At 43.0% G+C, this 21,337-nt stretch overlaps 2 protein-coding genes across 2 annotated transcripts in view; one reads left to right on the forward strand and one right to left on the reverse strand.

Annotated features, from left to right (window-relative positions):
- Positions 1-3,145, reverse strand: part of LOC132527743 (cytochrome c-like) — a 74,376-nt gene extending 71,231 nt beyond the window's left edge. The window contains exon 1 of the mRNA XM_060163754.1: positions 2,888-3,145. Coding sequence (XP_060019737.1) covers positions 2,888-3,145 — 258 coding nt within the window. The remainder of the gene's footprint in view (positions 1-2,887) is intronic.
- FRMD4B (FERM domain containing 4B) overlaps positions 3,139-21,337 on the forward strand; it is a 186,460-nt gene continuing 168,261 nt past the window's right edge. Inside the window, exon 1 of the mRNA XM_060161366.1 lies at positions 3,139-3,495. Within this exon, the coding sequence (XP_060017349.1) occupies positions 3,334-3,495 (162 nt within the window). The 5' untranslated portion in view covers positions 3,139-3,333. The remainder of the gene's footprint in view (positions 3,496-21,337) is intronic.

The raw sequence follows: 21,337 nt of genomic DNA on the forward strand, positions 1-21,337 counted from the left end.
CATGCTGTCACCTGAAGCATCTTTTTAAGCCTCCAGAGAGAGCTGCAGGAAATTACAGTGTATTGCAGGGAACTCTGATGCTGTAGAGGAAAAAAAAAATCCTCTTCTTAAATTAAAAAAAAAAAAAGAAAAAGAAAAGGCAAGATAATTTTGAAGACAGCTTGATTTATCTCCCTTTCCACAGGAAATTTTAGACCAGCTTCAAGGGTGTGTGTCTGGGATCTGGTTTGTGCCACGTGGCTTGTCCATTTTCAGAAAGATGCCGCAATTGGGTGGCTCTTTTCTCCACTGCTCCACGCCTGGGTTCAGTTGCCACCCACTGTCGGCCCCTGGTGTGAAGAACTTACTTTTCCTTCCCTCTAAAAGCTATCTCTGCCTAGAGCTTTGAACTTCTCCTGCTGCAGGAGAAGAAAGCTGTTTGGATAAGAAGAAGCGTCCATGTTTATATTGGTGGGAAGAAAATGTCTTTTCTTATCTTGCATCTAGCTTGGAGCATCTCCTGCTTCTCTGGGTCCTCAAGAAAGGCTGGCTGTGTGATGGAGAAGAGCTAGCTCCAAAGAATTTTGGGGGGAACTTGAAGAAAGTGAAAGAACTGCTCCTTCAAAAACAAGTCAACTTTAACCTCCAACACACAGAAAGGGATAGGAAAACAGATGTAGATAATTAGTTGACATTTTTTTAAAAACACATTTTACGAATACTGTTTTATCTAGGTACCAAAAAAATGAAACAATTCCTGATTTTGGTGGTGGTGATCATTGTTTGGGCGCTCACTTTTTGCCAGCCATATACTAAACACTTTATACAGCATATTTTACTTAATCATTCCCCAGTTGCTATGTAGTAGATTCTGATATTATCCCTGTTTTATAGATGAGTACACTGAGGCTTTGTGGCTTTAAGGAGCTTGTACAAAGTGCCACAGGTCTTTTTTAAAAAAATAAATAAGTAACTTTATTTATTTATTTTAAGGAGCAGGGAGTTAAGTCTCTTAGGACACTTAGCACCTAATGCCCATGCCCTGCAATAGCGCTTCTCCATCTTTAGAGTCAGAATCCCCCAGAAGCCAAGTGAAACCTCAAATCCCTGACCGCACCCTGATTCTGGAGGGGGCCCAAGAACTTGTATCTCTAACAAGTTCCCAGGTGATGTTGATGCTGCCAGTTCAGGGACTATACTTTGAGGACCCCTGTTCTGCCACATCCAATTTTTCTAGAAAATAGTGTAAGCACTGACTTTGAAAACCTTGAATGCAAACCACTGAAGTTGGAATTGACCACTGACATTAGGCCTGTGCACAGATAATAGCCATGGTGTTTCTAGAGCATTTCTTGTGAGAGAATAGTGTCATGAGACGGAGATAAATGACCTGTCGTAGGTTTTATTCGGTATTCCCTTGGCTGCCGATTTCCGAGAACACGGTCTCACTGCATCATTAAAAAGAATAGTAAATGTACCACCATCATCCACGTGTACTCGTAAGCCAGTTTTGAAGTTCGGTAGTTTTCCATTAGAAGGATGACATTTCATTTTCAAAGTGTACTTGGTTCATTGTCTTTTGACTCAGTGGGACCTAGTATTTTCTGATTCTGTGTAAACACTGTGACCATTATCTTGGAAAATATCAGAGTGCTAATACTAAGGAACACATGGAGCAGTTTTACTGTGAAGAAAGGTTTGCAAATCTTGGATCGGGTCTTTTGTCCTATTAACTAATTCAACAAAAAAACTCTTAGGCAATTTCATTAGTAATAAAAGAAGTAAAAAGTAAGAAAAGAAACATCTTTTAAGAGTTTCCCAATTATGGTCACTTTGAAAACAGTAGGCGCTTTGAGGACAGATTTTTGTGTTCTCTTTTCACTGGGTGACTTTCACCTGAATTAAGATTCCAAAGGCACATTTGAAACCTGAAATAAAGCTGATTTACTTGTCGATAATCTCTTCTGAAGCCTTCTGAGCTAGTTCGGGAGAAAAGCTTTGGCACTTTTACCTTTCTGCCACTTAATAGCACAGATAACAGCCTAGGTGTGAAACTGCCAGTAAAATACAGATGATTGTCCTACAGATGGATTCAGGAAAAAACAACATCCTGAAATTTGCTGCAGTACTTTTGCTGTGAGCAATGTTTTACAATTATTTGGGACTGAAATCTACACATATTCCAAAGGAAAATAGAGCCTGGTGGCATGTGGGACTCCTTGGGCTCTTTTTTGCACATGCCTTTGGCAATATCAGTTCCTGGGGGAGAACTTTAAAAAAACAAAACATTAATTATTTGGTGACTGTGAGTGGTGGAACAGCTTCCTTTGGTTTTGAGTCGAGAATAAACTATCTGTGCAGGTTTGTGCTAGTAGCTGCTGCTACACATGTCCAGAAGCTGAATTTTCCAGAACCAAACCAAGGAATCTCTTGTGAGCTTCTGTTTCCCAGCAGATACTAACTGGAAGCTATTTGCCAGAGACCAAGAACGCTCTTTGTGTTTCTCATGAACTGACTGCTGCGTTGGAATTAGCACAGTGTGCGGGGTGTGCGATCCTGCTTTCCGGCTGGCAACAGTAGGCAGGTTGTCATTTTCTCTGAGACCCTCAAGTTAGGAGCGAAGGCAGGTTCTGCAGTCACGCACACGCTGTTGCTCAGAGACTGTTATCTTCACCTCTTGGTGAAGCACAAGGAAACACTCAGGGCTGTTCTCCCGAGTGGGGTCCAAAGGGCTGCTTCGGAGGATTTTTTTTTCCTCCTGTATCTCTGGCTGCCCAGAGATATTTATCATGTGAACAGAGGCCAAGCAAAGACCCTGTAGTGTAAAGTAAGGTGCTTCCCAAAGCGGATTCGGAGATTGGGGCTGGTGTGTGTGCGCGCGCGCGTGTGTGGTGTGTGCAGGACGTGCAAGCCCAGTGTGCTGAAATGCAGCGCTCTCGTCTGCCTGCAAAGAGTTGCTCCACTCCCCCCGCTGCCCAGCGCACTCGGGGAGCGCCAGGGGGAGTCCTCGCCGGCCCGGGCTTCCAGCGACCCGGGAGCGCCGAGGGCTCGCCTGGCGGAGCTTAGCGCAGCTCGCTCGGCGCCGCCAGCGAGAGGGCGGGGTGGACACTGGGCTTCTGTGTGCCCGCCGCAGCCGTTGGTTGGCGGGCGCCCAATCTCGGGGCATGCCGCCGGAGCCAGGCCAGCACGCACCGTGAAAGATCAGTTTGGGGGAAGGCTTGACCCCCGGCGGTCCACAGAAGCCGGCGTCGGGAGCCCAGGCGGTGGGGCCGCTGCGATCGGGCTCGCAGCGCTGCAGCTGCGGGAGCCGCCGGCACCCCACCCCCTGCCTGGGTTCAGAGGGACTGAGGAGGCATGGCCTCGGTGTTCATGTGCGGAGTGGAGGACCTGCTCTTCAGCGGCAGCCGCTTCGTGTGGAACTTGACCGTGTCCACGCTGCGGAGATGGTACACAGAGAGGCTGCGGGCTTGCCACCAGGTGCTGCGGACGTGGTGCGGACTGCGGGACGTGTACCAGGTGAGCCGGGGACCGCGGCGCCTGAGGGCCCTAGCGGGATGCCTGGCGCTCGTGGGAAGCCGGTTGGTTCCACCTGTATGATTTTATTGTCCCTCTCCTTCCACCGCTCGCTCTTTCAACTCCTATCGGGCTGCTCGCCTCTTGGGTCAAAAGCTCAGCAGCTATGGGTAATCGTTGCCTGACAGAGCTTGTGAATTTTCCCCATCGGGCATGGGGGGCACTTGTGAATTAGTCCCTGGCTTTGCAGACATCTATTAGCGAGTGATGGTGTATCTTAGCAGCAGAGCGTCTGCAGGGAGCAACTCTTGACATTCACATGATTCCTTCTTTTTCATTTCATTGGGGTGAAGGTAGGCATTTCACGGAGCAAGGATTTCACACCAGTTCATGGTCAGAAGGGTCTGAATGGATTTGCATTCTTCCCTTTGATTTTATTTCAGCTTTCCTTCGGGCAGCCCCAACTTGCAAGGCAGAGCCAGGAAAAGCTGATTGTGTCTACTGGCTTTTGGAAGGAAGGACAGCAAATTGTGAACACTTTGCAGGAGGATGACGGGCTGGGGAAGGGAGGGGTGGCCTGGCTGAGCGTTGGAATGCTTACGTTTGGATTTACTCCCTGTGGTATAACACAGCCTCTTTATTTCTCTGCTAGGTCCCATCCTGCAGGCAAAAAATGCAGCAACTTTGCTCAGTCTCTCTGGGGCTACAGCTTCCCTTCATATTTTTTAAACAGTCGTTTGTGGATTTAAAGGTCCTGTGCTTTGGTTGTTAATATTTTTCAGGTTTAAAAAATAATCTACATTGCCTTTAGGAAGATTACACCCGGTGTTTACTATAGAATATAGTGGCACGTTTTCTTTCCTGTGATGTAGAATTAGCTTTGTTGCAGTTCTTGGATTCTCCCTACTCTGACCACATTCTCCATATGGCTGTGATTCATATCGCATTGTATTGAGTCCCATATGTGATCAAGCTTCTGGTGTTGATAAGCCATTGTCTTCCATCAATCAGGCAAAATTAAAAGACCGGCACCTGCGGTTAAACTGTGGGCATTTAAAAAATCAGCGTCCCCTTGTCATCCCTGACATCCGTATCATCCTTGTTAAAATGTGAGGAACATTATACTTTGTGCTTTCCCGACTCCTGCTTTGGATAACATGTCTGAGATGTCTTGCGTTTTGAAAGAATCCAAAAGCCAGGTTGAGAACCGGGGCAGCATGTGGTGGTTTGAGAGGATTATGGAGCTGTGGATATAGCCCATCTGGCCACATTACCCAGATCACCTAGCTTTTTGGAGCCAGAGGTGTGTCTGCCTCTCAGCCTTTTTCTTTTTTGGGAAATCATTGTTCAGTTTGTTCTGTAGGAGAAGTGGCCCTGATACACTTTTGTTTTCACTTTTTAACATTTGAGAAACTTTCAAAAGGAGAGCACAAGCACTGTGGCCAACCATTCAGCCTTCATGCCGCTCTCCCCAAAGGCTCAGGGGACTTATGGCTTACCTCTTCTACTGGTAGTGACCAATTCAAAAATGACGCTTCCAGAAACCTGAGACCCCACGAGATCTTTACAAGGTTGATCAATAATTATTTTTAAGCAGAACAGCAACTTGAAGGACTAACCTACTGAACGACAGGTTTTCTCTTCCGTAAAATGGATAGTGGCTGAGCCAGTACCCTCTCATAATGATAAGAGGGAACATCTAAAACAACCATGGCCATTTTATGAGTATTGAGTCTTAAGCAGAAAATGATCTCCAAGGTTTGTGTCTTTGGAGAAAACTTGAAAATATTTTAAAACTTGAGAGAACTCTAGATTTTTAAATTGTACAACATAGTTGTTAGCAAAGAAATACCGTTTCCTTTAATGCCTTTCAAATTTCAACAAGAAGGTACTAACGTAAATTGTATAGAACAGAATGGCAGTAAAATGAAGTGGTTAATACCTTATACTCCAAGTTAAATAGACAGAGGATAGGATAAATCCTACCTCTGCCTGTGTATGATCATGGATGAGTTACTTAATTTTACTGTGCTTTAGTTTCATTGTTTATAAAATGAGAAATACAATAGTACTAACCACAGAGGTTGATATTAAAATTAATTGACAGTACCAAGAGCTTAGGAAACATTCAGTAAATGTTATCTGCTCTATCAGTTGGGGTATTTTTATTGTAATAGGAAAATGAACTCAAATTAACCTACAGAATAAAAAGTAGGGACTTTGGATGCAACTGAAAAATCTAGCAGTAGGATCAGGGCACTATAGTTGTTCCCCATGATTCTGTCAATCCTGTCTTGTTCATGTATCTTCAGCTGGTTTCTTTCCTCATGATAGCAGACAGCTAAAGCAGTTCTGGGGCTTGGACCCATGTATCAACCCATATAGAAAGAAAGAGAATGTTTCAAAGCCACCAACTCTCAAAAGAAATTCCCCGGTTTGCCCTCTGATGGGTCAGTTTAGGGTATGTGCCCACCGGCAATGCCATGCACTGATTGGCACAGGGAATGGGATTGTAATTCATGCATTCTCAAAGGGAATGATATGGCCCCCAACAGGCAAAAATCATTTCGTAAGGATGGGAGGGGGGGCAAAAAAAAATCTTAGTCTTTATGTACAAAGCACAGGTATACATAAACAGATCTACAGTGTACTTATGGCGTTAGAATTTTGGGGGGAGTGAGGTGGCTAGCAAACAAAAAAATATCTTCAGAGGCTCCTTAAGGGAGTGATAACGAATACAAAGGTTGAGAGACCCTGAATTACATTGATTGGCTTAGGCCAGTGCAGACCCATTTCTGAAGCCGGCAGTGAGGTTGGCCCCGCCCAGACCACATGGCTGCCAGGCAATGGGGGGAGGGATGCAGTGTCCACTGTATCTGCATTATTAGAATCTCAGATAATGAGATTCTTATGCTGTTTAAATAAAATGATTATTTTTCAAGATAAGTACAAAGATTGATGCACAAATACATTTGTAAGTATTTTGCAACAGTAATTTATTTGAGTTACGGGGTTAGGGGGCCCATCATTAGAATACCAGCATTGCTATCCCATAATTATGAATTCTAAAACAGAGAGGAATGTTCCATTATACTGCTCAAGTTTCTGGCATGTGAATTGGAAACACCACAGGGTTACATATTTTATTGAACCCAATTTTTTATCATCTTGATGATAAAAAGGTGTCAATTTCTTGCTTCTAGTCTGAATAGTCTTGTTTGTAAAAAAAAACCCAGGATTCAATCACTCTAGAGAGAAAGGGTGGGGTGGGAGATATCCATTACACGAAATACCTGACAGTCCCCGGGGGTGTTTTGTTTATTCATATACTATAAGTGAAATAAGATCTCTGCCTATTCATAAGGAACTTGACAACCACATTATTGCCTCGCCGGCACGGCTGGGAAGACATAAGTTCTTTGGAATTGAACACTTCCTCCATTTCTAGATATTGGAGAGGCAAGAGACTTAATTTGCCAGAAACCATGAATAATTAAGATACTAGCTATAAGGCATTTCTGTAGTCATGTGACTAAATAAAAAGCAGACTGAGGCTGCACTGAGGCTGCCTTCTAACAAAGACTCACTTGATGAGTGAAGGTTTGAATGTGGTTGGAGTAGCAGACATGGGACATTCACCTTCCACTTAGGGCTGAATATTAAAAGCTGATATATCTCTCCTGCTTTTATCTTGCCCGGATGGGTTGCGTTATCACAATTAAATAGATTTAACAAACAGTTGAGGTGGAAAATGATGGAAGAATGTTGTTGAAAAAGGATCAACACCCTTTGCTTTCTATCAAGTGTGACACGGTCGAATGAAGCCCTCAGTTTGTTACTTGGAATTAAGTTTTCCCTTCATCTCCAACGTCTCAAAGGTAGAATTTCTTGCAAACCCTGAATGGAGTAATCGCCCCCAGTAGGGGCAACTTGAACAGAATCTAGGGTACTTAAGGGACCATAAGAGGCTGGGTCAGTTCCACTGCACAGGTAGCTGGCAGTGAGGGGTGGCATGCCGGGCAGATCACAGCAGAGGCTGTTTGCTCAAAATTGAGCAAATCTGACCTTGAGCAAATTGCTTTTTGTCTCTGAACCCCATTCCCTCCTGGGTAAGAGGGGAGAACTGTAGTCCTGGCATTATGGGTAGTGTAAAAAATTCATGAGATTGTGTGTATAATACTAAGTGCTCTGCGTGGCACAACCGAGTACTCAGTAAATGTTAGCTCTTGGATATGCAAAGGGCTTAACACCAGACCCATAGAAGGTACTCGATAAAGGGTAGCTTAGGGTTTTACTGTTGTTTTTATAAGTGAGACTAGTTCTGTGGAAACTGAATTTCCATCTTTGCACGCAAAGATGTTCCGTGAGAGAGACTGTGGAATCTCCCACAGCAGTGGATGTAGGGTGGACCTTGGGTATCTGAGCTTGTGTTCTACGCAGTAAACCCACAATTTTTTTAAGGCCCATACAAAAAATCTAGGAGGTCACAGGAGCTAGCAGTAGGGTCTCTAAGGAGATAATCTCTTTATATTCCAAGACTCTGATGATTCATAAATTGGTAACACCTGAACTTTTCATCCCACTGCATTGGTTATGAAAGACCAGGTCCCCCAAATGGCAATCCTTTATTGAGCCTTCAGTGACCTGTGTACATTTCAAACCGTATATCCTTTGCTTGCCCCCGCCCTCCACTCTCCACAGCCTCCTGAATTATACAGACTAGAAGGGAGGCTGACAAGTTATTGGGTTGGCCATAAAGTTTGTTTGGGTTTTTCGGCCAACCCAATACAATGCACAGGAGAAAACTGGCCTACCTCCTGGTTTTGTAAATAAAGTTTTATTGGCATGCAGCCCTGCTCATTCATTTACACGTTGTCCATGGCTGCTTTCAAACTACAATGGCAGAATTGAGTAGTTGTCACTCAGCTACTTAGAGTTGAATAGTTGATACAAAGACTGTATTGGCCACACAGCTGAAAATATTTACTATCGGGCTCTTTACAGAGAAAGTTTGCCAATCTCCAGACTAGACAAAAACAATATGTTGGGCAGAGAATGCTAGAAGAAGGAAAGTTTAGAATTCAGTCATGGAAAAATAGAACTTGAAGGAATATGGAAGAATTTTCTCTTAAAAAACCCAGTCACTAGGAAATTAATAAACAAATATTCAGGATCAGTGTTCAGTTTACCTTTACTAGGTCCTGCATTGTAGAACATGATTGGAGTTATAGATCGATTGATTCATTTGTCCGTTTATTCATACATAAAATAATTATCAGGTGCTTACCGTGTCCCAGTTGTTATGCCAAGGTGTTAGCAACACAAAGTCAAATAGATTATTTCCTGCCCTCAAGGAATCTGTTGTCAAGTAGGGAGACAGTTAAGAAAATAACCTCTGTGCAAGGGCTTTACCTGGGTCCTCTAGGTGCACAGTGAAGGGAGTTTCCGTCAGACAGGAGTGAAGCAAAAGGGGAGGGCGTGGAAGCCAAGGAAGCTTCCTACAGGGGTGATTCTCAGGCAGAAGTCGGAAGGACAAGTAAGAGTTAGATAGACTAAGAAAGGCAGACGTGCATTTCAGGCATGAGGAAACAAGGCTCTGGTCGGTGGGGGTGCGTGTTATAAAGAGTTTTTTAAGGCTGATGAGGAAAGAAAGAGACAGACGGAGTCAAAGTCATAGACAGACAGGCAGATTTATTTATTTATTTTTTGCGGTACGTGGGCCCCTCACTGTTGTGGCCTCTCCCGTCGTGGAGCACAGGCTCTGGACGCGCAAGCTCAGCGGCCATGGCTCACGGGCCCAGCTGCTCTGCGGCATGTGGGATCTTCCCGGACCGGGGCACGAACCCGTGTCCCCTGCTTCGGCAGGTGGACTCCCAACCACTGTGCCACCAGGAAAGCCCAGACAGGCAGATTTTAATTGAGAATAACATTCAACTTGAATGATCTTTTATTTTAAGATTAGGATTTGATGTTTTTCTTCAGAACTTTGGGGGTGGGGGACAGGTTAAGTTAGAACTGTCCCTGGTAATGGTGAGGCTGATAGATTTGGAAGAGGGTGGCATAGTGGAGGCAGGACAGGGGAGGAAGTTAGGAGGCCTGTGGTGATGTCGGTGTGTTACTCAGGATAGGATAGATTTTACTGCGGCAGCAAACAGCCCCAGGATCCTAACGGGTTAAAGAAATAAAGGTTTATTTTTGGTTTACACTACCTGTCCATTCACAGGTTGGCTGGAAGCTCTGCTCATCACTGTCACTCAGGCTCACAGAATGTTCCGGAACATTGCCAGTTGCCATGATAGAGAGTGAAGAGCTTTTCAGGGCTTTGCATTGGCAATGCAATGCTTGGCCTCTAAGTAGCTCACGTCACTTGTCTCAAGACATTGTTCAGAGCTGGTCATGTCACTCACTCAACCACAGGGGGCAGGAAAAGCAGTCCTTCCATGGAACAGCGTGAATGCTGGTGCAGATCTGGTTCCTTAGGAAGCAGACTCTGAAACAGAGATTAACAAGCAGGAAGTTTACTGTAGAGTGCTCTGAGGATCAACAGTGTAGAAGGGAATAGAAAGAAGTAGGACTGAGCAGAGGGAGAGATTGGGTGACAGTTCAGGCTTAACAAAGACCTCAGCTGACCTCACAGGTAGCCCTGAAGCTGAGAGTTGTCCCCAGTTGGAACAAGAGGGCTGGATTTCCCCCCAACCTTCATCAAGCCTCATTAGAGATTGGCTGCCCTTGTATAAGCGGTGTGACCTTGAAGTAGGCAGCTCTCTTTAAGGAACAGCAGTTCCCAGAGGGGCTAAGAGCTCAAAAAAATCCAGACAGCTGATGCAATAAGTCTGGGCAGCTCATCACACTGCATCTTCTACAAATGTCTGCCCAACAGGTATTCACATCAAAGCCTGGACTGCAGCAGGGCCAGCGGGAAGGAAGTAGAGTAAGGATTGCATTGATGTGAAGGATGTAGGATCTAGGTTTAAAACATGGCCTGACAATCAGGGCGGTCTCCCAGCTAGATCCTACATTCTGTTGAAGGAGTTGGGCAACCACAGAGTCAGTTCATGGTAGCAACACATACAGAAAGAAGCAAAGACTTGGTTGATAAATGACATATGAGTCCACTTATCACTGAGGAAATTCATCTTCTACATTTTCAGGTAACCAAAGACTAGGATTTTATGGCAGGAAATTGGGATGCTCAGATACCCCAAAGTGAGAAAGAAAACTGTCTTAATGTTTGAGTCCATCACTTGGCATCAATAATTTTCTAAAAGACTGTATGATTTAAGATCAACAGATCAGTCTCAGGATCTCTAAAAAGCATTTTTGAACCTTTGTTGTACAGCTTGGAAAACACCAAGTTAAGAATAGACTCTCCTGCCTTGTCAAGTTGGTGTTTGTTTTCCTCCTTCTGTCTTTTCTTGGTGGAGCTGCAGCGTGAAATAACTTCCTGTTCGTCCCCTACTTACGTTTATTCTGAATGTTATATTTGTGATGTCCAATTTGGTTGTTATGGAAAAGTGTGAATGATCAAATGGGATAAAAAAATTGAAATTAATATCCAGAAGTAATGACATACATGTGTGTGTATACGTACATACAGAAAAGATAAAAATTCTGGCATCCTTGAAATAAACTTTTGCCATGAAAGAGCTGGTAACTATGGTAAATTAAACAGTACCGTTTTCCCCTAATGTCCTGATCATTTTTAGTTTCTTGAATTTTGTGTTTGGGCAAAGTGCATTGCTTAAATAACTATTTTCTCCTTAACTAGGGCTTTTATACAGTCTTAGTGTCTTGACTAATAGCTGCTAATTATTAAGTAACTGCTTTGTGCTGTGCCTTGTGCTTGGCACTTTACATGTATTATCTTTTTTTAAGAAAGATATCATTTGGGGAAGATTTCAATGTACAAAAACATAAAGGATAATATAGGTAAAAACCCATGCACCCACCACTCAGTTTTAAGGCATCTCAACATTTTGCCATGTTTGCTCCAGATACTTTTTTTGTATATAATAAAATTTTACAGAATCAGTTGAAACCACCTTTATACCTTTCCTTTCTCCCTAAAAGTAGTCTTGTTCTGAAATTCGTGTTTTTCATTCCCAGGCATATTTTCATCATTTTGCCACATGTGTTTGTATCTATAAACAATATATATTATTTTCGTGTCTGTAAAATTTATTTAAGGATGTGTCATTCTGCTACCTTATTTTTCTCTCAATAGGCTTTTGGAATTTATCTCTAAAGTCATTTTAACCCTTATATTCCATTGCATTAAACATACCAATCTCTTGTTGATGGGCATTTAGGTTGCTTACAAATTTTCAGTGTCCCAAGATACTACACTGAAATTTTTGTATTGTCTCTTTGTGCTTGTGAGCAAGAGCTTCTCTAGGGCAGCGGTCCCCAACCTTTCTGGCACCAGGGACCGGTTTCATGGAAGACAATTTTTCCATGGACCGGGGCAGGGTGGATCGTTTCGGGATGACTCAAGCCTATTACATTTATTGTGCACTTTATTTCTATTACTATTACATTGTAATATATAATGAAATAATTATACAACTCACCGTAATGCAGAATCAGTGGGAGCCCTGAGGTTGTTTTCACTTGCCACTCACTGATAGGGTTTTGATATGAGTCTGCAAGCAATTGATTTATTACGGTCTCTGCGCAGTCAGACCTCTCTGCTAATGATAACCTGTATTTGCAGCCGCTCCCCAGTGCTAGCATCACTGCCTCAGCTCCACCTCAGATCATCAGGCATTAGATTCTCATAAGGAGTACGCAACCTACATCCCTGGCATGCGCAGTTCGCAGTAGGGTTCACGCTCCTACGAGAATCTAATGCCTATGCTGATCTGACGGGAGGCGGAGCTCAGGTGGTAACGCGAGCGATGGGGAGCAGCTGTAAATACAGATGAAGCTTCGCTTGCTCACCGGCCACTCACCTCCTGCTGTGCGGCCCGGTTCCTAACAGGCCACGGACTGGTAGCAGTCCCGGGGGTTGAGGACCCCTGCTCTAGGGTATATACGAAAAGGGAGACTTGCTAGGTTTTTAGCTTTATTAGATGTTGTGCCTTATTTCTGTCCTTATAATAACACTTCAAAATGATATCATAAATCCCACTTTATTGGTTTTATATACTTATTAGCTAATAAAACATGATGCTGGAATTTGAACAGAGCTCTAGCTGACTCCAGTGCTTAGCCTCTTGCCACTGACTTGCTGCTTTATTTATTAGAGGGATACATAAAGATAGTATCTCATTTATTTACTTATTTGCTCAATCAACATTGGGTGAAAACATAGCTGAGTGCTTAAAAATGAAGTCTGTAAACTTCCTGAATTCAAATCCTAACTCACCTTTTGTTAGCCATGTGAGTTCTCTGAGATTTTTCTCATTAAATTTTTTTTGCCATAAAATAGTTAATTATGGACCTCCCTTAAAGAGTTATGCTTCTGGGATTGTTACAAAAATCAAGTGCACTAATATTTAAAAGCACTGAAAACAGTGTTAGATATATGTGTGGATGCTTGGATGGATGGGTGGATGGACAAAGGTGTGGATGGATGGACAGATGGGCAGATGGTTGGATGGATAGATTAATGGGTGGATTGATGGTTGGATGGATGGATGAATCCCTCATGAATAATTATCTTCATCTGTGCAGTGCTCTACCACTTACGCATATGCATAACCTTTGGAGCTTCTAAAATCTGCAGAAGCCTTGTCTCCTCCTTCCTCCCCTCCCCTCTGGATTAAGAACTATAGTCTAATGTAGCAAGCAGGAAAGGGGCCCACTGACCACTGCACAGAGACATTGTGCTCACATGGTTTCATGGCACAGGATTTTATCAGGAGACTCTGGCATGCTAATGCTGTTGTCTTTTTGGTTTATTCTACGAAAGCAAAGATTCTCACAACTGTTTAGTTGTTTTCTTTCTGTCTCTCCAACAGAAAGCCATTAAACTTTCTCCCTCTCTACCCTGAGCCCCACTCCTTAAGAGCCCTAGACTCTCATGCATAAAGGCCCTGGGTCCCCACTGACTGCTGTCTTTCTCATCTGTATAAGCTTTCTTCTGATATGACTCTTAAATTTGCAGCGGCAAAGGAGACCCTGTTATGATAGGCATCGTGCTACCCTTGGGTAATGTAGCCAGCAAATATTTTTACAGGAATTAGTCAGTCTCATTAAACTTTGATTAGATGCTTATTAGCTAAGAAAGAAAAGAGCCTTGACAAAATAGGGCAATAGAATGGGCTTTAGTCAGTTGGACCTGGGTAACAAATCAAGGCTTCATCACTTACCAGCTGTGTGACCTTGAGCCACGCTACTTAATTGCTCTGAGCTTGTTTCTTATACGAAAGATAAAATAAGATCTACATTTTAAGTTTGGTGTAAAAGTTAGAAATGACATGGATTGAGAAAAGGTAAACATTTGGATCCCTTCACAAAGTTGATCCTAAGCCTAAAGTTGTCATGCGAGTTGTGATAAGTGCAAACTGTGACCAGGAATTAAGCCCAAACAGCCACATTTACTAGCTGTGTGACGTGGGCAAGTTACGTGATCTCTTGGTGCCTCCTTTTCTCGCATATGTGATGGGGATGGTAATAGTGCCTGCCGCTCAGGACAGGAGAGGACAACACAAGATCATGTAATAAAGGTCTCGCTAGGGTGCCTGGCTCACAGTCGGCAGTTAAGAAGTGTCATTTCTACTTAATGAACATTTTCTATGTTGTCAAACATAGTGCGAAGCATTTTTTTCGGCCGTGCTGCACGGCTTGCGGGATCTTAGTTCCCTGACCAGGGATCGAACCCGGCCCCTTAGCAGTGAAAGCGCTGCATCCTAACCACTGAATTCCCTATTCCCTAAGCATTTCATTTTCACCATTTCACTTAGTTCTCCTAACAACGACATGAAATAGGTACTGTGAAACCCATGTGGCAGATGTGGAAATTGTTTAGCGCTGTCAAGTCACTTAGCCGAGTGCAAAGAGGGGGAGCTCAGATCTGTGTAAATCCAAGTTCCATTCTCTCAGCCGTTGCATGGAATGAGCTTAGTTTGCAAACCATTCAGCCTCTTCCTTTTCTACATTTGCCTTCATGGAGTCCTTCCTAGGACTTTCCCAGTCTCTAATCTCTGCCTCTACCAAAACCTGTAGCCAGAGCAGGTATTAATAAACTCACTGAGACTGAATAACTAGAGCAGGTATTAATAAACTCATTGAGACTGAATAACTAGTGCCATTTTCCCTCTATAGTCTATTCCCAACCCAGCCTCCAGAGCGATTTTGTTAAAAATAAGTCAGATCGTGTCATTGTCCCGTTCAGAACCCTCTAATGACTTCCCAACTCAGAAAAAGCCAGTCTCACCGAACCTACAAGACCCTGTGTAATTGGCATCCCCTTCTCTGCGTTCCTCCACCACCTACCCACAGCAAACATGCTCAACTTCTGATCTTTTTTTTTTGCGGTATGCGGGCCTCTCACTGCTGTGGCCTCTCCCGTTGCAGAACACAGGCTCCGGACGCACAGGCTCAGCGGCCATGGCTCACGGGCCCAGCCGCCCTGCGGCATGTGGGATCTTCCCGGACCGGGGCACGAACCCGTGTCCCCTGCATTGGCAGGCGGACTCTCAACCACTGAGCCACCAGGGAAGCCCTCTGGTCTTTTTATTATTAATAGTATTAGTATTAGCATTATATTCACTGTATTTATTTATTTGGTTACTGTGGTGCAATTGACATGTAACATATTGGTTTCAAATGTACAGCATAATGATTCGATATTTGTATATATTGTGAAATGATCACAACATGTCTAGTTAACATCCATCACCTCACGTCGTTACAAATATTCTTTTCTTGTGATGAGAGCTTTTAAGATCTACTCTCTTAGCAACTTTCAAATATACAATACGGTATTATTTACTATAGTTGCCATGTGCTACATTACATCCCCGTGACTTATTTATTTTATAACAGGAAGTTGGTACCTTTTGATCCCCTTCACCCATTTCTCCCACCCTCCAACCCCGCCCTGGCAACCACTAATCTGTTCTTGTGTCTGTGAGCTGCGTCAACCTCTGGTCTCAACTTCCAACTTTCTTTTTCTCTCTAAGTGTCCTCCAGCAGCGCTGACCTCTTTGCTGTCCCTTCAACCCCGCCAAGCACATTCCAAGCTCAGAGCCTTTGCCCTTGGCGTTTTCTCTGCCTATAACTTTGTCACCCAGAGGTTCCTGTGGCGTGCTTCCCCCCCTCACTCCCTGCAGGTCCTTCTTCAGACACCATCCAAACAGAGAGGCCACCCCTGACTGCTCTCGTATCCTGCTTTATTCTTCGCTGTAACCCCGTCACCACCTGACGTTAGGAATTTATTTGCTTATGTGCTTATTGTGTTTCCCCGACCAGAAGGTTAGCTGAAGGCATGCAGAAACTTTGCTTTGTTCACTGTGGTATCCTCAGTGCCGGAACCTAATACTCCTTCGGAAATAGTTCTTGACCAAATGAACAAAGGGATCTGCTTTACATTTTAAGACGCTCGCTCTAGCCACTGTGAGGGGACTGGTGCGGAAGGGGTAAAAGCAGTTAGGCTGTTTCTCGTGACCAGTTGTGGGACGATGGGAGACCTGGGCTGGAGTGGTGACCACATATGCTGTAGGAAGACACGAAGAATTTGGAGGAGGGGGAAGCAGCAGGAAGGAGACTGTGTCCAAAGAGAATGTTTACAGTCTGTGTAGTTTTGGAAACATCCAGGACAAAGCCATGTGTGCTGAAGTGTATTTGTGTGTATGTGTTTATTCTTTTTCATTAGGGAAAATAGCCACAAGCCAGTGTACGTTGACTGAGACTACATTGGTCTGTGTTCTCTGACAGCCATTTCATTAAGGAAGTAGCATTGCAGAGAGCAGAACAGATTATTTCCTCCAGTTCCTGTAAAACGGGCTCAGTCAGGGACCCCAGCTTCTGTGTACAGCCAGCTGCAGGTCCCTGCCCGTGCCCAGCGCAGGGTGGGGAAGTTGGCAGTTTCTATAGTTCTTGTTAGCTCTTACTGTCAAGTGATCACTGTTTCCTGTGCCCATCCCTGTGGTTAAGGTCTGGAAGGTGCCCTCTTTGGCCTGACTGATGCTGACAGACGTTTCAGACCTCTGGCTTTCTCTTCGTGGCACTCTGTGGATGTCGATTTTCATTCTGACCCTGTCTCAGGTCATTCCCATCCCCTGGAGCTAAGGATGGAAGGACCCTTTGGATTTGCCTGCATTCTTGGGGGAAAATATTTTTTTTCTCTCTGGTCTTCATTAGTGTTTAATTAAAAGCTTGCTTTCCCTAAGTCTTTGGCCGTGTCCAGGCTTTTTAAAATTCTGCAAGCACAGACAATATAAAGAGAGTTTGACCCTTTGAGTTAGAAGAGCTGGTTATTGTGTCTAATTATCAACCTCAAATGATGACAGAATCATAATCTTCTAGAACAAAAAGGAATACGAGGCATTTTTCAAATATTTCCTGAAGACAAAGTACATTTACTTTCAATAAATAGTCCAATACCAGTTTTTCAGTGAAATTAATGTTTAAGTTTGAAACAGTTTGGTTCAGGATATGAAGAATCCTAAGCATCCACTCATAGTATTTAGATTTTGGGGTTTTTTCCTTCCTTAAGATTTTTATATATTAATATTTCTAGGTATTGATGCCAGATATAGTTCCAGCCGAGCTCATAAGATTTTTGCTCTCAAATTCTTTTTGGAAATGAGATTTTTTTAGTGAATGTGTTTTTCCTTTAATAAACTTCAGAAGCCAACTCTGAGTTTCAAAAAAATTTTTTTTGAGATATCAGTGCCAGAGTCTGAACGGTGCCATTTATTCACCACCAAGTTGCATCAGTTTAATTTTTTTTTCAGGCTCAAACATTACATTAGGTTACAAATATAGCAAAAGCTTGCCACACCTTTATGCTGTATATTGTGTGTTGTAAGTACATCAAATTTAATTATATCCTTTTCTTTTTTTCCTCCCTTTTTTTTTTTTTGGTGTATTTTCTCTGAGCTAAATAGGTCACATTTAAATGTATAAATAAATTACATATAGACATATATATGTATGTGCATATATATGTATATATGAGAATGTATAAATATGCATACATATATGTGCATGTGTGTCTATGTATGTATGTGTATATATGTATATCACTGTATCTGAAGTTTTTCCAGAAAATAAAACTATTAGCCAACATATTTACCAAACATCGCTTTTTTTCCCCAATCTTCAACATCACTTCTAAAGTTATATTATGACCCTGAAGTAATTAGCCACTACCAATAATATGTTAGGTTCTGTAGTAGATTGTATTTTTCAGGTTACTATCAATTTTGATGAAGTTCAGCAAATGAAAGCTTGGTCAACAACTTCATCTGGTACCCTTAGTTTAAAAAAGAAGAAAATAGAAAACCAGAGAACTGGTCATGTGTAGAAGCTCCTGGTCACCTCCCGGCTCGGCTCAGCTCACTGGTCTGTGAAATGGGGCCATGGCATGGGCTGTCACACTGGAGGGTACTGGGTGTTAAGTAGACAGCAGTAGAGCAAATTACTCAAAATGGAACTCTTGCCCCCTCCCCTTCCCCAGCAACTACGTCCAAAAAGGAGGACGAGGCGGCTGGTTAAGGAATTGAGGGACCTGTGGGGAAAAAGATGGAGGGAGCAGCCTGGGAAACAGCTGCCTTCCTCAGCCCAAGCAGCTTCATTCATTATTTACAAATATTAATGCCATCGGTCGGTTTTTTTTTTTCTTTTTTTTTTTTTTGCCGTACGCGGGCCTCGCACTGTTGTGGTGTCTCCCGTTGTGGAGCACAGGCTCCGGACGCGCAGGCTCAGCGGCTATGGCTCACGGGCCCAGCCGCTCCGCAGCATGTGGGATCTTCCCGGACCGGGGCACGAACCCGCACCCCCTGCATCAGCAGGCGGACTCTCAACCACTGCGCCACCAGGGAAGCCCGGTCTGTTTTAATAGAACTTGTAATGAGATGAACAGCTTTGTCTACTTTCTTTTGCGTGATGTGCACATAATCTTTGGGAGCTAAGGATGTTGGAGCCAGATGGATATGAACTCTAATCCTGTGTGCCTCATCCCTCACTGGTTGTGTGACCCAGAGCGCGATGCCTCATTCCTTTGAGCCTCGTTTTCTCAGCTGTGAAATGGGAACATAATATTGCATCATACTGCTGCCAGGTTTAAGTGAAACGATGCCCTGTGACTTCTCAGAATGGTGTCTGGGACATGACAAGAATTCGATACACTGTAGTTTAAGGAAAAGGCCCTGGTTACTAAAATAGACCAAAAAAGAAAAGGAAAAATCTTAGAAATGGGAGGCTCACTTCCTCTCGCGTCTACAGGAAGTTACGTAAAATAAGGATAAGAGAAGAGATGGACATTTTGAAGCAGAAGAATTAAATTATAACCTGGTAAATTGTTACAACCTTTCCGTAGGACAGTTTAGTTGTATCCAATCAAAATGTAAGATATGTGCCCTCGTTGACCAGACATTTCCATTTCAGGAAGTCATCTTAAGGATACGATGGTATATGTGTAAGGATTTTCACAGCAGCATAATTTGAAATAGCAAGCCAGTGAAGACATGAATAAGAGAATGATTAATTAAATGATAGTCCCTCCAAAGCATGGGATTCTATGACATCAGTAGGAAAAGTGAAGTAGACCTATACATCACAGCCCCCCCAGAATTGTCATTGACCGATTTTAGGGTAAAAATAAACACAAAAGACAGAACAATATACAGGATGTGTGTGTGTATATATGTGTGTGTATGTCTATAGAGACAAAAAGGCACAAATAAATGCAAGAAGTGCGTGTATATGTTCCTGTACATGGGAGAACAGCATTGGAAATACATATACCAAGCCATTAATAATGTTTACCCCTGGGATATGTAAGTGGACAAAGAGAAAGGTTTCTACTTCTTTTACTTTAATAATTCTGAATTTAAATCGTTTATGGCAAGGATATACGTAACTTTTATAATTTTGTAAAACTTCCTATTCAAAACATTTCATCTGGGGCTTCCCTGGTGGTGCAGTGGTTAAGAATCTGCCTGCCAATGCAGGGGACACAGGTTCAAGCCCTGGTCCAGGAAGTTCCCACATTCCGCAGAGCCGCTAAGCCCATGCGCCACAACTACTGAGCCTGCGTGCCACAACTCCTGAAGCCCACATGCCTAGAGCCCGTGCTCCGCAACAAGAGAAGCCACCACAATGAGAAGCCCGTGCACTGCAATGAAGAGTAGACCTCACTCACCGCAACAAGAGAAAGCCCGTGTGCAGCAATGAAGACCCAACGCAGCCAAAAATAAATAAATAAATAAATTTATTTAAAACAAAACATTTGATCCAGGCTGTTGTGTAGAGTATTTCTGGAGAACAGGGATCTGTCCAGTGTAACCTTGTGTCCCAGCACCCGGCATGTAGCAGTGTCTCTCCACGTGTTTATCTAGTGTGTCTATTTAATAATGACCATTAGTTATTATTGATGTGATTACTATTAGATAAAAATCAATATTTGTGTTCCTTGGAGAGCCATAGAGTTTTTTATCATTAAAATAACATAAGTCCATAAATTTAATTGTTATAGAAATGCATGGCTTAAAAGTGAGTCTTTTATCAACGGTATATATTCACCGAATACTTTCTAAACATATAGTGACTTACATATTACATTAATATAAATTTTTACGGAGGTGAGATCATTCTATACATCTTAGTTTGAATTGTATTTACTTACACATCTTAGATGGTGATCTATCTCTGTTTTTCATAACTGCTGTGTATTCAGTGGTATGAGTGTATCAATTAATTTTGGTAATCCCCTATTAATAGACATTTAAGTTGTTTCCAAAATTTTTTTTTTTTTAATTTTTTTATTATTATTTCTTTTTTTTTTTGGCTGTTTGTTGCTGCGCGCGGCTTTCTCTAGTTGCGGCGAGCGGGGGCCACTCTTCGCTGCAGTGCACGGGCTTCTCATTGCGGTGGCTTCTCTTGTTGCAGAGCTCGGGCTCTAGGCGCGTGGTCTTCAGTAGTTGTGGCTCACAGGCTCTAGAGTGCAGGCTCAGCAGTTGCGGCGCACGGGCTTAGTTGCTCCGTGGCATGTGGGATCTTCCCCCACCAGGGCTCGAACCCGTGTCCCCTGCATTGGCAGGCGGATTCTTAACCACTGTGCCACCAGGGAAGCCCCTGTTTCCAAAATTTTACTAAGACAAATGTTACCATGAACATCCTCATATGCAAAACATTTGTGGGAGAATTTCTGTAAGATACATACCTCATTTGGAAGGAATTTGGATTTCCAAAAAGGTGGTACCAATTTCTGATGCCATTGAGTGAACAAGAATCCTTCTTTTCCATACCATGGCCAACAACTTTTGATTTATACCATGGTGCTAGCAAAAAATTTATATTTTATATCTGTTTTCATTTTATCTCCTTAGTTAGTGGAGCTGTCTGCTTTTCATAACCTTCTTAAGGGCCCTGATGCTTGGAACACTGGAATTGTACTTGCCTGTGAGCATCAGGAAAAGCATATTTTGCATTTCATCACAGTATAAATTAGTTTGCATGCTTTAGAGCACATTTTAGTCTCTTAGAAAATGTTTGTCCTCTCACAGTGATATGGAATTTCCTTGTATAGTTAAAGCAAGTTTATGTAGAGCATTGCTGGTTGAAATCCAAGTATCATAAAGATATATTTTCATATAGTCTCTCTGCCATGTACTAAAGTCTTAAGATTTACAAAGAGCTCAGAATAGTTAGTTCTTTTTTGCATTCATTATAC

This window comes from Lagenorhynchus albirostris, chromosome 10 (genome assembly GCF_949774975.1).
Source record: "Lagenorhynchus albirostris chromosome 10, mLagAlb1.1, whole genome shotgun sequence".
NCBI classification, from domain to species: domain Eukaryota; kingdom Metazoa; phylum Chordata; class Mammalia; order Artiodactyla; family Delphinidae; genus Lagenorhynchus; species Lagenorhynchus albirostris.